The 18,269-nt window shown below is 24.9% G+C and overlaps 1 protein-coding gene and 2 non-coding genes across 5 annotated transcripts; all 3 read right to left on the bottom strand.

The window, feature by feature from the left end:
* Positions 1-659: 659 nt before the first annotated feature.
* LOC119673607 lies at positions 660-730 on the bottom strand. Its single transcript, XR_005252124.1, has one exon. It is a non-coding gene; the product is annotated as a small nucleolar RNA U18 (small nucleolar RNA).
* A 212-nt stretch (positions 731-942) lies between these two features.
* Positions 943-1,013, bottom strand: LOC119673610. The gene has a single exon (XR_005252127.1). It is a non-coding gene; the product is annotated as a small nucleolar RNA U18 (small nucleolar RNA).
* Positions 1,014-2,882: 1,869 nt separating this feature from the next.
* Positions 2,883-18,248, bottom strand: LOC119670894 (protein no-on-transient A-like). Of its 3 annotated transcripts, XR_005251747.1 has the most exons (8): positions 17,729-18,248; positions 14,546-15,734; positions 14,174-14,476; positions 14,045-14,100; positions 3,753-3,801; positions 3,578-3,687; positions 3,174-3,280; positions 2,883-2,969 (listed from the first exon to the last, which is right to left on the bottom strand). XR_005251747.1 is itself a non-coding variant. In XM_038081331.1 (5 exons), exons 1-5 carry the CDS (start codon positions 18,011-18,013, stop codon positions 10,714-10,716), a joined length of 1,956 nt encoding a protein of 651 aa, XP_037937259.1. In that variant the 5' UTR covers positions 18,014-18,247; the 3' UTR covers positions 9,975-10,713. The 3 variants fall into 3 exon arrangements, 2 of the variants coding, with proteins under 2 accessions (XP_037937259.1, XP_037937260.1); XM_038081331.1 differs by lacking the exons at positions 2,883-2,969; positions 3,174-3,280; positions 3,578-3,687; positions 3,753-3,801 and adding an exon at positions 9,975-10,836 and having other exon boundaries at positions 17,729-18,247; XM_038081332.1 differs by lacking the exons at positions 2,883-2,969; positions 3,174-3,280; positions 3,578-3,687; positions 3,753-3,801 and adding an exon at positions 9,975-10,836 and having other exon boundaries at positions 14,546-15,731; positions 17,729-18,247.
* Positions 18,249-18,269: the final 21 nt, after the last annotated feature.

Genomic DNA, 18,269 nt, shown 5'->3' with positions numbered 1-18,269 from the left:
TTTGTTATAAAATCAAATAAAATAATAGTTCAGATTAGTTAACATCATCAAAATTATGTATGTCGGGAAAAGAAGACATAAATTAAATGTATCATCATAAAAATATTAAATTAGATAATTATATTATAATTTAATGAAGATATTAATTAATTTTAATTTAATAATTACCTGAATACACGATAACTAATCACACTCATATATTCATTCCATATATGAATTTTTGTTCAAAATAAATAACAAACAAAACTAATGTGTATTAAATATATTTTTGTATATATAGAAGTTAAATTTTTAATTTAAAAAAAAAATAAACTGGAAAAAATAGAAAAAAAACTAACAAAAAAAATTAACAAAATCCAACAACTAATAAAAAATTTTATAAATAAAAATGTACCAAAAAAAAATTTACGTACCATAAAACTAAATTTTGAAATATATATGTTATGTACATAAAATAAAGAAAGCATTTTATTAACGTCAAATTTTTTTAAAAAGCGAGTTAAATTTATTTTTTTCAAACAAAAATACCATATATGGAATTGAATAAGTGTTCCAATTCTTCATAGCAGTTTTAATTGACAGCGCATCTAAAATAAAAATAAAACCAATTACTTATTTAATAGAAATAAATTATAAATTAATTGAATATAAATTTTAAAAGTAGTCAGTAATTGGAAATATTAAAATCAATATAAATTCATAAACACGGACCAATTAATTTCATCATTTATTAATTTTTATTTTTTTTTAAATATACATATATATATATATAAATCTAATTTTAAATAAAAATTATGATTAATTTCAAAGCTTACCTTTGATTAAAATTATATCCGATTTGATCCCCACATTACTTATATGTTTCCTGCAAAAAATTAAAACTATGTTTAGTATATTTCAGTGGTGTTTAAAATTACTGATAGTATATATATTATATTTAGTAATAATCAGTAATTGGAAGGATAAAAATCAATATAAATTCATAAACACGGACCAATTAATCTCATCACATTAGAACTAATTTTAATATATTCTTATTATATAATTATATTAATTTATAGCATTTGTATAAAATATATAGAATTACACTTATGAAAAATAAATATATATATAAAAAAACTAAAAATATTAATGTTCATTTTTTTGCCAATAAAATAAAAAATAAATGATAAACTACAACTGAAGGAGAAAATTGATTTATAGTAACAAAGGAGGAAATATTTATATTGCTACTTAATTCTTATTGTTACGATAATTTAAGACAATAACCTTATATTACACATATTTTTTTTTTTTTTGTTGAAACAAATGTATAGAAAATAAAAAAAATTAAAAAATAATACTAATACTTTAATACTAAACTTAGAGCTTTAACAATTTGTAATTAAAATATTACCTTTTAGTAATCTTTTATTGTTAATGGAACCATTAGAACACAAGTTACATCTGAAAAAAATAATTGTTTTTAAGTGAAAAACTTTATATAGAGAAAAAAAATTTTAAATCTAAAAATAAAACTAAAATCAGTACACATAAGTGCAGCCATGAATTCAATCATTAAATAAATTCATACGGTAATTTTTTTCATCATTTAATTGCAAAGTATTTAATATTTATTAAAGTATTAAATTAAATTATTTTATTTTATATATATATATATATATACATTTATTTAAATTTTCTTGAATAAGAGTGAATTTTGTAGATTTTATACAATGCATATATATTATATATAAAGATTTATCTGTATAAGACGTCAACAAGAAGTACTTTTTATATTAGAATACATTTATTATCTATAAGTCTATATACAAATTCAATATAATCATTATATTTTATTTTAATAAATAAAGCTATAGCATTATGGAGGACTAAGAAGATTACATTTTAAAATGTGTTGCGTTTAAAATAAAAACTAAAATATTAAGATGATATAGTTATTTAAAGGCTTTTGATTAATATCTGTATATTACCTTTACACTCTTCTCAATCCTTCATTATATAAAGAAATAAAGAAATTCTTTGTGCCAGAACCAATAGTCTTTTTAGATGAATATATGCTGTTCCTCCTTCCGACATCAATAAGAGTAGCATGACAATAACAAACATAATCTGAAAAGAGAAATTTAAATTTTTTATTTTCTTACTGGAAAATAAATAAATAAATAATTAAAAATAAAATTAAAATCAGTACACATAAGTGCAGCCATGAATTCAATCATTAAATAAATTCATACGGTAATTTTTCTCATCATTTAAACGTGAATTAATTTTAAACTTCTTACTAGATTTTTTTAAAGTTAATTATATTAAATTAATTTATACAATTAAATTAGTTTTATTTATAAAAATTGGACAAAATAATTAAAAAAAATATATTTTTAATGTTAAAACTAATATATTTTAATCAAATTTTATATGAAATCAAGAGATGAACTTTTTTTATATATTAATATAAAATATATTTTAAAGTCAAACTTTAATATTTTGTACCATAAACAATACATTCACAAAAATTTTTTAAAAGAATTTAATTACCTTTTCCTAAATCCATTATATATTATTAGACAAAAGAACTATTAAGCCAAAATCTGAAAATAAGTAAGTATAATTTTTGATTATTATATTGGACAGTAAAAATATAAAATAGGAAATAAGTTTTAAATTAAAAAATCAGTACACATAAGTGCAGCCATGAATTCAATCATCAAATAAATTCATACGGTAATTTTTATCATCATTGTGTTAAATTGCAATTTAACTTTATAATTTACATTTATTCATATAAAAAAAAGGAAAATTTTGGTATTCCTTTAAAAATTTAATTGAAGAAAACTAAGAATATTATAATTTGCATGAAATATTTATTATTAGTTACCTTGTTAGTAACAGATACATTATACCGCCATTCTCCAATTTTGTAATATTTTGATCTAGTTCAGCTTTAGGTCTATGTATGAGGAGCATATCTAAAAATATATAAAAAGAAACCCATATAAGTACAGTTTAATATATTTTTAAATGATATTTTCTTTTTATGTCTTATATCTCATTTACATTTATTAACAACAGTATTAAAAATTGTAGGTAAAAATTCAGCAATTAGATCCGAAAAATTATAATCATAGAATATTTAGAGATCAACTAATATATATATATTTGTATATTATTACCTAAGTTTAGGCATATATGTTATTCGTGAGAACAAGTCCATATTGTTTTATTAACAATGTTTTATCCACAGATATGACCAAATGTCTTATTGAATTATTATAACAATCTGCAAAGAGTAATCACACAATTTAGTATTCATGTTTCTTAAGTGCTTAAAAAATAAATTTTTAATATTTATTATATCTCATAGTTATTTAGTTTTATCTACAGGATTAATAAATAATGTAGGTAAAATTCAGTAATTAGATCCGAAAAATTAAAATCATTGAATATATGAAAAGATACTTGGGCTGTTTGCGATTCGAAGTAAATTGATTAAAATAAATTTAATTATTCCTAATTTAATTATTTAGTTCAACTCACACACAGCCTTACTAAAGTTTATATATAAATAAATTATTACCATTTTAATTTCGTGCAATTGTTCTGCTATTAGATAAAGATCGAGTCCATAACCAAGGTGTCATCATTAAACATTTTGCATGTTTTAATGAATTTACATTGCAACCATTACTAAAAAATAAACAAAATATAACTTTAATATAATAATTCAACATGTTTATAGTATGTAAACTTACATAATTTTGATGTAACCAATTAGTCACTAACAGGAGGATAAGCCGAAAACTAAAATTAATTCAATATATTAATAAAAGTTATAATAGTTGTATTGAAATTATTACATCAACAAACATTTTTCGTTTTTTTTTTTTTGTTTCAAAAATGTTACTCAATCAGAGCAAAATTATCTATTTAGGTGGGTAAAATCAAAGAAACCCGTATGTATGTATACTTGAATTATATAATATAATTCTTAAAAATTCTTGATTGAGATACATTTTACTCATTGTAATGAATTGATTTTAGAGAAAAGTGGATTATAATTTTACGTCAAATTCAGAATACTCAGATATGCCATATTTTTAAGTCATGTATATTATATAATGATTCCAGTAGAAATATCTTCCTAATAACAGTGATCTCACATACTCTTTAAGAGCAGTGAATACGATCACTATAAAAAATATTGAAGTTTATTTATAAAGAAGAGAATCAATATATATTCAATATTTGAAATTTTTCAGTAATGTTAAGAATCAACAGAAAGCCATATTGTTTTCGATCAGATCTGATACTTTAATAAAAACAAATAGCAAATATTTATATTAATGTCTTAATGGAATAGATATACAATAATTTGCTGTTTTTTTACATGAATTTTATTATTTACCCAACAATAATGAGATCACATTTCAATACGAAACAATAAAACGTTCTAGAATATGTTAACTGTGATTTAATAGTTTATATATATATATACATGTAAAGATATTGATGTCAGCGTTCTTAATATACTTAAGTAAAAAAAACATATTAAGAGCCAAGAAACGTTCCTCAATTTCATATCCAATAAAAAACCATTTATTTTATGGAAGTTCCAACTGTCATGAAAAATATAAACAATATTATTCCGTATTATTTTATAAAGAAATGTTGTTATATTAAACAATTTTTATTTACGAATTGAAAACAAAATTGTTGCGCATTAAAAAAGATATAGTTGTATACAAAGATATGCAGCGCAAAAGACAGAACATGTTATTTTTACATTAATTAATTATATAGTCTTTTTTTTATGTATTATATACATATATAAAAAGTGTTTTAAAAAACATTACATTAACACAAACTAAAATGATATATTTTGGTAGATCACTAAAAAGAGATATAGCTATATGGAAAGATAGTTAGAGCACACACACAAATAGTTTAATATAAACCATTTTTAATACAATATTCAGTCTAATAAGTTTTAAAAATTATTTTGTTCCATAACTTCATTATGCCATATTTGTTTCTATAATTTAATCTGATAAGGTCTTATTCCCACTTTTTTATTTATAAATTTTTTATTTTATTTATATAAGGAATAGTGGCATTCCGAAAGGAGAAATAACAACAGTTATCTCAACAATTTTCAGGACATGTGTCAGCCTGTTTAGAGTATAAAAATTACCTTATGAAAGAAAGCCTAGAAAGTAACTCGCCTGGCAAACATTCTAAATATATTTCTTATAAAACCAAGTTTTCTTTTCAACCAATTAGGTTGACTTATATATTTCTTGAACTTTATAACCGGGTGTGTGATGGCAAGACGGCAAATATGCGATGATTATGCAAAATATGGCATATCACTACAAAAATCAACCCAGTTTTATTAAAATCAGTAAAAATATTCAGGTTGAATGATGACAACGACCTTAAGACATTAATATGCATGTTTTACTTCGTAAAAAGTTACATATGATTGGTATGTCGTATAGCCCACTGTCATGCTTACAGTTCAACCAAAAAATAGATCAAACTTAAATATTTATCTTTAAATAAGCGATAAAATATTGCAGTGCCTCTAAAATTCATATTTGAAATGAACCGATATTGTATAATTAGTACTTTCACTTATACTTTCTGAATAAGTATCTGTCAAGCTTGTTCGAAAATTCTTCAGAGAAATTAAATAAATAGTTTTAATAGCATATACTATTATGCTAAGATATTGATATCTCATAAAATATATCTTGAAAACACTTGATATATCAAAAACTGACGATATTCTGATTTCCCGGGCACGGCGATTTGACAGTGTATTTAATTAAGTCCGCTATTTTGAAAAAGTTTCTAGTACACTCTTCAGATATTGAGGTTTAAAGTTATTAAATTTTTTATTTTCTTACATAGAATATGCTAACAAGAACTACACACGCCATCTAGTGCCAACAATATATACAATTTACACATGACTTACACAAGAAACTTGTATAAAATAATACATGAAATACAAAAACAAACATATATTCTATATGAAAGCTACACAAACTACATTTATAATTAATTCAAGACATAACAAACTTTTTCTGATTTTAAAGGTTATTATTATTATTTTTAAACGAGAAGAAATTTTAATATAAATAACAATTTCTGTACTATTTTGACTGAATGTGTATTAGGAAATATGACATTTATATAGCTGATTAATATCTTTATTGAGATATTGACTGAATGAAATTATATACTTCAAAAGTATATATCAAGGTCTAAGCATACATTTTCTTCCCATTTTATAACAGTTTTATGCATTAATTTATAATTGTTCATAATACTATGTACAATAGACGTTCACAAATTACAAGTTTTGTTTCTCCGGTAGTTCTTATTTTCGAAATGTTTAAATTTCTGGGCTATTTTTTATAGTGTGAAAGTATGATATTGTATAATTATAAAAAAAGTCATTGTTTTTCATAAAGCAATCCGTGATCTTTATTGCTTTGGGTTGATTATTGAACGATCTAAATATTGGACATGAATTTGGGGGTAAAAAACCCACATCTTTTGGACCATTTCATAGTAATTTTTGTTTTCAACAATTACAGAAGAAGAACTAACGATCTAAGAGCACATTTTGTGAGCGTCTACTGTACATATACAAAAATAAAAGCATAAAGCTATGTTTAATATGGCTATGACAGAAGTGTATAATTTAATTCTTACATGAGTTTTAGACATAAATTACAAGTTATATACTTGCTCGAATATATATTACATATAATTATGATATGTATAAAGTACATCAAAATAATTATATAAGATCACAAAAGTATTATATATCATTTCGCAACATATTTATACAGTATTTAGAATAAACTCTGAACAAGTTTTTCACATATACTTTTCAAGATCAGAAAATACACAAAAAGAAAGAAAGAGAGGATAATACAGCAGCATTCCATTTGTTGTAACAATAATTTCACATATAAAAACCAATTAATATTAACACACAATATAGTAATTTCGTAGACTACTTATACAACATATCATAAAGAAGTTTGGCATATCTGAGTCGAGAGATATATGATCATTTAATTATATCAAATGATGAATAATTTTATTTATATTTTTAAAGAACGCTACGACAAATTATACATAAACACTCATTCAAATACAATGTTTTAAAAGAAAAAAAAATATACAACAAATAATATCAATAAATATTATAATGCATTAGCAGAGATAGTACATTTTTTTTTACTCAGAATTATCAAATGTGTTATTAGCTTAAATTATCTTACCTCTTATAAAATTCTCAAGAAAACATTCTATATCATAAGTGATGATATTTTCATAAGCGATGATTTGTTGTGTTCAACATATTCAGCTTAAAAATATTTGTTACGAATATTTAATATATTTACATCCATCCAGAATAATTTTTTCAATATTTCAACTCCAACTTTAAATCTCATATAGAGTAGCAGCTGTTACTAAAGCTGTTTGATTGTTCAACAAAGGTAAATAAAACTGATATGTGTAACTGCATAACTGCAAACAACTTCGTGTATTTGTATGTACAAAATCAATTATGAATAATTTTTAATAAATGTATTATTATTATTAATATCGAACCCTAGCCACCATTACCTAGCGGTAATTTTGAAATTTGATTTCAATCATTTTAGTAAGTTATTTAATTTTTTATTATTATTTTTCATTCGGAATTTAATCATTATATGTTGAAAGTTATAGTAACAAAAAAAAATATATTATAACAAATAAAAATTTTTAATTGCAAAGTATTTTCTTGAAAACTTCTCCCACAATTTGCAAATGAAATAGACAACTTCAACCAAATGTTTTTATAATTATTAAATTGAATATTGGGAAAAAAATTTATTTCCGTACAAACGAGTTGATAATATATTATAGTATATATTATACTATTATATATATTCATTAAAAATATACACAATTATTTAAAAAAAATTTTTATTGTCAGTTGTTATATAGCTGAAAAACAAGAAAATCAAAATTAAATACAATTTATTATAATCACATATATATTTTTTTTTGACACACGTACTTCGACGTACGAATATTTCTCAGATCCCAGAAAATGTTGACCAATATTTTTAATACACCATAAAAATAGTAACAAAAAAAAACCTTTTTTATTTTATTAAATTTTTCTATTCCAAATCTCTCTATTTATTGTAAAATAGAAACTAGCGAATAACATATCGTACCCTAAAAAATGTGGTAACTAATTGCCGTTTATCGAAGTTTCATTTGGAGTTACATAGTTGTCCAAAAAATGAACTCATTAAGCATGAAAATGTTTGTTTACGTTTAACAAACTCTGTATGTTTTAGAACTTTGTTTACTTTTTAATGTAACAAATATACAGAGAAGTAGTCCCAAGTTTTCGAGAGAGCACTGTATTAAAAAAATTTAATTATGTGATTTAAGTCTGCTTTACATTTAGTTTGAGGTCTATTTATTATGTATTTAGAATTCTCTTGATCCATTTTCCACAAAAGTAGTTAGCTCCAAATATAAAATTATTTATTTCAATGTATATATCTGAGTTAAGTTTAGCATTAATTGCTTGTTTGAGAGAAGTGAGGGGGTTGGTTCACTTCGTAATTGACATAAATTCAATTTAATGGAACAGTTCAAATTCAACGAGACAATTTGAATGTACGATTTAATTTAGTAAATTATTATGAGAATTTTTTTATGATCACTTTTATATCTATTCTTTATTGTTCAATTATTATATTATCTTAAGGTGCCTATGTGGCTCACTTCATATCTCTAAAAGCGTTCGTAAAAACTGTCCATCGCTAATGCCAGCCAGAATTGCATTTATAACTGCCAAAAATATTTTCTGTAAAGCCAGTCTAAAAATTAAAGAACTTAAATACTCATAGTAAGGATATCATCGAAGTTAACTAAAAAGGAACATTTACTACTATTTTCAGTAGGAAAGGGATTAGTCATTGAAGACGTTTCGAGACATTCAAGAGAAAGAGACATACGTGAAGTCTGATCGATCCAAAAATATGATCTTTGCAAACATTTATGGAAAAATTAGTAAAATGTGGTTGTTTGCTCATTTTAAATTTATTTTGTAAATCACAACTCAAATCACATAATTATTATGTTTTTTTTTATTTTTTTCAGAATACATAAGGATTTTATTTAAAATTAAAATAGATTAACTGTTTGTAATCATCTAAAACCTGTTCGCAAACGAATATATTTTTATTTAAGATAAATATGTTACGAGTCAAATTGAACTCAATTTATGATTGTGAAATCTATATAAATTGTATGAATAATTTCCCTTGTAATTGATCAAAATCATAAACAAGTCATTGAGATTAATTTAATTTTATAAGTAAGCTGTACCTTGTACATCTAGAGGATAACTAAGGTAATTTTTACCTTCTAACTATAGATCTTATACTGATTCAACATTTTAACCAATATGTTTTATGTTCATTAGCTTTGTTATTGAATTTTTTTGAAGTATTTAAATATACTTCATATGTTTCATTTTATTTATTTATATTAATATTATTATTATTATAAAAACATTATCTTTATTGAATAACTTCTCCTTATCGGACACCCATCTCTATCGAACAAAAGTTGCTTGAGGATTAATCTGATACAAATAAGAGTGTTTTCACTGTATAAAGGAAATAATTCATTAATATATTTCCTCCTTCCCTTTCCCAATTTCATATAAAACTTATGATTATAATTTGTATGATATAAATTTATTTAAGTTTATTAAGGGTATATGTTGAATGAAATTTTTTACAGTTTATATTTAGTTAAAAATTTTAAAAATATTATTATATAATTAATTTGGTTCTCTTCTTTTAGAACGAACATAATACATTGCAAGAGCATGTCACTTCAATATAAATTTATTTCATTTTTGTTTTTTTTTTTTGTTTTTGTTAAGTTATAAACCAATTTACTAATAACTGAGATTAATTGGTTTAAATTAATATAGCCTAGCTATAGTCAAACCATTCCAATGTAAAAGATAAAAGATATAAATTATATAAATTTATGTTTAAAATATGTGCTTCATACTGTTTAGAGTAAATTGGTTAATAACTATAACCATTCTGTGTTATATCATTTAAAAGTATTACTTATATTAATATTACCGCTAAGAAGAATGAATACTTAAGTTTTTTTTATCTAGTATATATGCTAAAGTTTAAGATTAAAGTTTGGATAATAATTATCTGTTGTGTTAATATATTATGTATTAATTAATATATTAATGTTTTGTTGAATAATTGTGTAGTAATGAAATATAACACATGAACACGAACAGAGATCTACTAAATGATCTTAGACTTCTTCAATAACGAAGTCCGCCTATTATTTAATGAAATTTAATTTTAATTTTTATATGTAGTTTGCAGATACAAAATTTATTCTGCTGTACACGTGAATAATAAAAAAAAATTTGCGTACTATACGAAGATCAAGAGATTATATATTACTACATAGATTATGTAGCAATATAACGTACTTTGTTCAAATATTGCATTAACTTTTAGTTTTTTTGACTGAAATCTTGAATTGTTGGTTGATTTCATTATTTTTGTTTTTCTAGATTTTGGAAATGTTAAATAAATTTAGTTTATAGGGTTCCATTCAAGGTAATGGTGAATCTCAGAAACGCCGTCTTCGTTCCCATGGATTGTTATTGTTATTATTTCCGCCGTTGTTGCCACCACGATTTCCTTGACCAGCTTGGTTTTGGTTGTTACCACCAAACTCAAATGTAAACGGATCCTATCGTAATTGAATGTAAAGAATTTCATATTTCAAATATAAATAGAAATAAACGGAAAAGTTTTCTTTTATATAAAAACTTAAAAGAAGTAGATATATTTTTATTATATTTTAATAATAGATGTCCAAAAACATTTTGTATTGAAAATATGTTTACAGCACAATACTAAAAAAAAATTAACACAATTGGATGAGCAAGTTTTAAGTTTTTTGCATTAACAATTTTCATGGTTCCTTCTTTTGTTAAAATAGCATTTTGTATTTTTATAGCATCGATATAAATCAATATGGCGTTTAGTCATTAAACTAATACCCTTCCCCAAGTACCAGAAATTATAAAATACAGTAATTCATCCTAAATTATTTAGAGTAATAAATGTTTATATTCTTTTCGACAAAAATATATTTAAATATTTGTCATACAAATGCAATTTTAAAATTGTATGTCAACCCAAATATCAACTGTTATGATAAAAAAAATTGTTTAAGACAAGTTATTTTTTTCATAATTCATACATATTTTATGTTCATATTGATATATTGACCAATGACAATGAAAACAATTTTATTTGGTTTTCAAACTATTATACTAAGCGAAATTTTTAAGTTTTATATTTGAATATTTCAAATAAATAAACTCTATATAAGAAATTGTGAAAGTTAAAAATTTTAGACAAAATTAATAATCCCCAACAATTAGAATATTAAAGTTGTTTCTCATTAATTGTTCGGGTCTTTACCACGGAACCACTAATAGATGTTGATAAACAACTTCACCCAAACAAGTTATATTAAAATAAAACATCACATCAATATTGTTTAATTTCCAACCAAAGTTGTATTAAATACTTTAGAATAAATATTTATTGCAAATATTGACGTATTTATTGTATTACAAATACTAACTGTTATACTAGCTTGTGTAGTAAAAAAAAAAAAAAAAAGAAAAATTCTTGTATTTAAAACAAATATGAAATATTTTTATACAATTCCAATCACAATATGTAAATATACATTATAAATATGAAACACATATTCACCCATTTGTTTTTAAATTTCATTTGAAAATACTTTTTCATTATTTTACTACTTTATATAATAAAGTAATTTATATATGTAAATATTATTTAGATTTGAATAATTTTACCCAATTACTATAACTTTTAATGGTTATAGATTTCATGTAAGAGGACATAAAAATTTTAAAAACATTGAAAACGAATTTTTTTTTATGATTAATACTGTTATAAACTGTTATACTTGATTTATAACAAATGAAGTCATTTCCCTTAATCTTCAAATTTACCTAAATATAATCGACAAATAAATCATTATCTTAATCCACCCAAAATATTTTATGTCTATAGACGCCTACTGGATTGCTTGCTGAGTATTAAACTCGGTGGATTAGTTCACAGCTTGAACAGTAATATAAATTAACTATGTGTGAACAAAAAAATTGATGAATTAATTTTTCAACCACATCATAATCAATTAAATATTTCAATGCTTCATAAAGTATTTAAAATATTTAAAAATCAGTTTTAATGATAGGAATTAATCTATTCATCTCAGATAATATGGCGCTGAGCACACAGACATTCCGCAAATATGACTTATACTAAAGTTATGTTATATAAAAAATCTATACAGCTTCTATATATTGACTGGTTTCATCACTTTTTCAACAGACTTAAAAACAGTTAATAAATGCTTAAGCATGATAGATAACGAGTAAGGAAAAGTTAAGAAGATTATGCTCCCATACCATAGTCTAATAAAAGAAATTTTTTTTTAATTTTGGTAACATTTGTTTCTTTAGATTTTATATTGTGTCAAAGCTATATGACACAAAATCGCAATATAATTTATTAAAAAGTAAAAAATTTAAATCGTACCGCAACATGTAGTACATATGATAATGATTGGCGATTGGAGATTGGCGACTAGTATAACAGTTAATATCACAATTGCAATAAAAATGTTCTGATACATAAGAATTGTTTTAAACGTTTAATTTTTAATTACCCAAACCCCAAAGATTATAGATATAAATGTATATCTATTATTTTTTATTTTTTAAGCAAAATAATTTTTATCGCATATATGTTAAGAGAATAATTTAAAAACTTTATATCATTCAGAATGCTAAATATATGAATAAATCATATATTGTATTTATAATAAACATATTTTGTCTAGATTTATTTTATGTAATTCTCCCCAATTGATCAGAAGTTATCTTAAATTTTATAACCCACGAGTTTATTATCTCACCACATTATAATAAAATTATATGTTACACACAATTTCTAACAGAATTCCCAAGTAACCGTGATTTGTAGTTAAAAATTTATATTCGTTTAATAATATATAGATTTGCATCATCAAGAGTATTAATTTTAATAAAGTTCAATCGTATCTGTAAAGCAATTTTCTTTATAAGAGATTTTTAATTTTTATATAAAAATTTTACCTATATGTATATATATAGTATATGTCTTTCTTGTCTGAAAAAGTTTCTTAATATTCCCAAGTAACCGTGATTTGTAGTTAAAAATTTATATTCGTTTAATAATATATAGATTTGCATCATCAATAGTATTAATTTTAATATTATCGTTATTTGTCAGCAAATAACAATAGGTAATGAGAGTTGCATGAATAACATCATACTATATAAATAATGTCTTCCAAGAATACTGTTAACATATAGAAAATTAAATGTACATCAGTTTCGTAACTACTACATATTTTAGTTAATTAAGATCTAAAAACAAATCCTAATAACTTAAATACAGTCCAACAATATTTCGATATGTGGCCAGCATGTCAATATATTGTGAGACAAACAATAGCACGAAAACAAACATATCAGAATTCTTCCAGCACACATGACTTTTCAGAATAAAAATTAGTATGGTATATATTTTATTGCTAAAAGAAATTTTTTATTATTACAATTCGTTCTTGGAATAACACATAAAATGTATTTTTAAAAATCATTTTCAGCTTAGTTTAAGCAAAGAATGCATACTTCAAGTAAATATAATTACGACAAATAATGAAATCTATGTGCATTTATTTATATATATATGAGTATGTTTTAACTCTTGAATATTAGTTCAACTTTTTGTATTACCAGAAGTACGAGAAGTAGTACTGTTAAAGGAATTCATTTTAAAAATAACTGGAAAAATGAACGTACCTGATTATTTTGTCCACCATTTGGACCGCAATTGTTGCTACTATTAGCGTTATTTCCTACAGAAAATTGTGACGTTTCTTTTAGAATGTTTACAAAAAACAAAAACAAAAATATCAATATTATATTTACCTCTAAACTCAAATGGTGAGTTGTTAGCACCGCCAAAGTTATTATCAAAATTATTACCATTCAAATTAAAGCCAACTTCTTGCTGATCTAGTAATGTATTCAGCTGTTGTGCTTGCATGAATAATGTATTCTCTTGTTGGCGACGACGCATTTCTTCTTCCTGACGCATCATACGAGATTGCATTTCAGTTTGCTGACGGCGCATATTTTCTTCATCGCGCTTGCGCATATCTTCAGCTTGTTTCTCACGCAATTCCCATTCCATTTTCTTGCGTTCATTATCAGACTCACGTTTACGCAATTCTAGTTTGTATTATGATATTTTTATAAAAAAAACTATGCTGAAATTATTTGTTTTTCTATATATATTACCTTGTCTTAATAATTCAGTTTCATGTTCATAGCGTGCATACTCCATTTGAGCATCCAACTTCTCCTCTTCCATTTTAAGTTCACGCTTAAGCGCTTCTTGCTTAGATTTGAAGAGTTCATGTAACTGCTTCCATCTAGTACCGTACTCATGTTCAAAAGAATCAACATCAGCAAAACGTGGACCAACATTACGTTCATGATGGAATTCTTGTGTTTTCTTGTTTAATGATTTTTCAGGCAAACCATCAGTATCATCATTAATATCCATTGGTTCAACAACACAAGGACGTAATGATGTGGTCAAAAAGTAACATCTATCGTTACACAAACGTAAGCAAGAGTTGGCTGTTGATTTCTTTTCGAATTCAACAATACCTTCACCGGTTGATTTACCACGATCGTCAACAACAATACTAGCGCGTTCTACTGGACCAAATATTTCAAATGCTTTATAAAGTAACTCATTTGAAACAAATGGTGTTAAATTTCGAACACGTAATATAGTTGCATTTGGAGCAAAACGTACACGCATTGCACGACCTTTACGCATGGATCCATCCAATTCACGTTTAGCTTTCTCAGCATTTGAGTGATAATCAACTTTTAAAAATGTGAAATTCTTTTCAGGATTTGAAAAGATTTCTCCAATTTCACCATATGGTTTAAAGATTTCAATTAGATCTTCTTCTGTTGTATCGGTTGTGAGATTACCAACATATAAACGATTACGTCCAGAGAACTTGGGCTCAGCTGATGCAGTTTCAAGTGTTGGTAACTCATGGGTAGGACCCGCAATTGCACGCAATCTTTGACCAATATGAAATTCATCATTACGTCCCATAATTCCACTTTGATTACCTTGGTTACCACCACGTCCACCACCACCACGGCTGTGATCACGATCACGATTACGACCACCACCACCACCGCCGCGGTTGCGGTTTTGATTCTGGTTTTGATGTTGAGACCTATTATCTTGATTGCCACCATCTTGGTTACCACCCATTAGCGGTGTCTTTATATCAGTTTGGTTCTGATTTGAGTTTTGTTGATTTTGGTTTTGTTGATTTTGATTTTGTTGATTCTGGTTCTGGTTCTGGTTTGGTTGATTCTGATTTTGATTGGGTTGATTCTGGTTTTGGTTCTGGTTTGGTTGATTTTGGTTTTGCTGATTCTGGTTTTGATTCTGCTATAAATTATTTTCAATTTTAGTTGAAAAAATACAATATTTTTTTTTATACTCATTGATTCATATTAACAAATCACAAAAATTTACTTAGATAATTTTATTGTTTATTATTTTAGCATTTTATATATACTACATTAATTCAATAAAAAAAATATGTAAAAAATAATCACTACACATTCTTAGTATTTTATTTTTTTTAAAAGATCAATTACTTAAACTTTACAGATTTTAGGCAGGCAGCACTTTAAATATATTTCTAGCATTTATGTGAGAAATATATTTATTGAAATATATATGTAAAGAAATCGAATTAAGGAGAAAGTCAACTTATATTCATTTAGATTGTTAAAGATACTTATAACAGAAAACTAAAAAAAAAAAAAGAAACGGAACTTTTTATATTGATTTTAACACACTAAGTTGGTTTCAAGCTCCGTCCCGAAGCCACTCGTCGAGTTCGGTACTCTCAAAAGGGACTATTTACGATAATCCTCACGAGCTATAACAATAACCGCCAAAGGTTCCTCTTCACTTTTATAAAGAAATTATGATTCCACTTTGTTAAAAGCTCGCTAATAAAGAAAAAAACTTGTAGAATACCGCAATATTTATTTTATTCTGTATGAAGTAAAGAAGCGAAGAGAGAGAAGTACATTACTGTAATAATTAGAAAAACATAAGACGTAGGAGTCATGTTAAAGAATAATGTAGCTAGGAAGGTGTTTGATTCGGTACCCGCTGATGGAAAACGCGATAGAGGACGTTAGCATGTTGATGAAAGGAGCAACGATATACACACACTTAGTACAACCAACAGGCGACAGCAAGCTGGCTACCGGAGGCTACTGAAAGCAGCCAAGAACGACTTACGTCTGTAATAGCCAACAAGTTAAGTGGCATCATATTATTCGTGAAAAATACAAGTGCTACTATTTCTTGTATTAAATTTTATTGTTAACAATTGTTAAGAGGTCATCAAAAAGCGAAGATGAAATAATATTTTTTAGATTTGCAAACAAAATTTAAATATACTTAATATAAAAAAACATATATATATGCGTACGATATATATATATATTACACACTAGAAGGGTAAAACAAACAGGTGTGGTTTTTGGCAAAGAATTTCGCTGAATCGAATGAGAGATTGAACAGACACATAGTATAGAAATTCAAGTCCAAACATTATTGAGATGGGCGGGTGGGCGACATATATATTTTTAAATAGTGAAAATATCTGTATGACTTTTCTTTATCTTCTAAATACACAAATTAAAATTTTTATGCGGCAAATATAAGTATCTACCTCCACACAGTAAACTCAATTGCGCACAATATTTATGTATTCACACATAGATATAAATTCAATATACCAAATATTCTTGGTATCAGAATAACATGTTCCGACAAAAACAAGAAAATAATACTACAAGTCTTGAAACATATGCATTTGTATATAGTTATGACATCAATTTATTTTTATTACCAAAATAAAAACTGTAGCGACATAATGCAATTCTTAATAAATATTATCTTTCTCTACACTAAAGCGGATAAGTAACGCGGCTCGGCTCTTTAATGACAGTTCTTTAATGCAAAATAAAAGCAACAAATAAACTCTATATATTCCTTAATTACATTTATAACAATTTATGAATGTAAACCCATGTCAGGAGTAAAAATGTATTAATTTAATTATCACTTTTTGTAAATTTTTTATTACGTGAAAATTACTAAAAGAAAAATAATTTACGCTATCAGGTAGCGGCTGCCATTTTGTGCAGATACATACATGTGTATGTAAAATTGCATAGAATTATTGATTTTATTAATTACAAATTTTTGCATAAAAATAATTAATCACCGAATTTATGTAATAAATTTTGTAAATTCTTTTAAAACAACATAAATATATAGTAAAAAAGTTTATTAATAAAACTAGAAACTAAACCATATGCCGCCATATTGAAAAGTATTAAAGTAAAAATTCTAACCTGATTTTGGAAATTTCTATTTTGCTGTCCACCACGGTTTCCTCCGCCGCCGCGATTGCGATTTCCACCAAAATTTTTATTCATTGCATTTCCTTGAGCATTACCTTTGTTCTGATTGCCGCCACCAGCGCCAGCGTTTGGTCCACCCCCTTGGTTAAAACGTGGCTTTTTTTCAGATGGACCATTATCAACTGCATCAGTAGGTTTCTTTAAATTTTTATTTTGATTCTTTTGTGGTCGTTGAGGCAACGGACCTGCATTTTCATTCCTAGTAGCAGTTTCCATATTGTTTTTTTCTTGATTATGTATATATTTTACTTTAATTCACAAACACTCTCCGTAGCACTGCGATCAGCAACCATACACGACGAACGACAAGAAAATAATGATTTGCAGAGGAAGCAATATAAATTAATATGGCTTCCTTCAATATTATTAGTACTAAAGTTGCAATTTTTAGTACAAAATTGTAACTCTACAAATGGTAAAAATTCGTAGTGCGTTTTTGATTTACACTAATATTAAATAATTATAAAATTAT

The sequence above is a fragment of the Teleopsis dalmanni genome, chromosome 1 (assembly GCF_002237135.1).
Source record: "Teleopsis dalmanni isolate 2A chromosome 1, ASM223713v2, whole genome shotgun sequence".
In the NCBI taxonomy this organism is placed as follows: Eukaryota; Metazoa; Arthropoda; class Insecta; order Diptera; family Diopsidae; genus Teleopsis; species Teleopsis dalmanni.
This window is presented reverse-complemented; position numbering and strand designations above follow the sequence as displayed.

What these genes read in the sequence shown, in the direction of transcription:
- LOC119670894 (XM_038081331.1), bottom strand. Translation starts at nt 18,013, where the DNA reads ATGGAAACTGCTACTAGGAATGAAAATGCAGGTCCGTTGCCTCAACGA. An exon ending in AACTGAATTATTAAGACAAG is followed by an intron (nt 14,477 to 14,545) that starts GTAATATATATA and finishes AATACAAACTAG; the next exon opens with AATTGCGTAAACGTGAGTCT. An exon ending in CTCACCATTTGAGTTTAGAG is followed by an intron (nt 14,101 to 14,173) that starts GTAAATATAATA and finishes AATTTTCTGTAG; the next exon opens with GAAATAACGCTAATAGTAGC.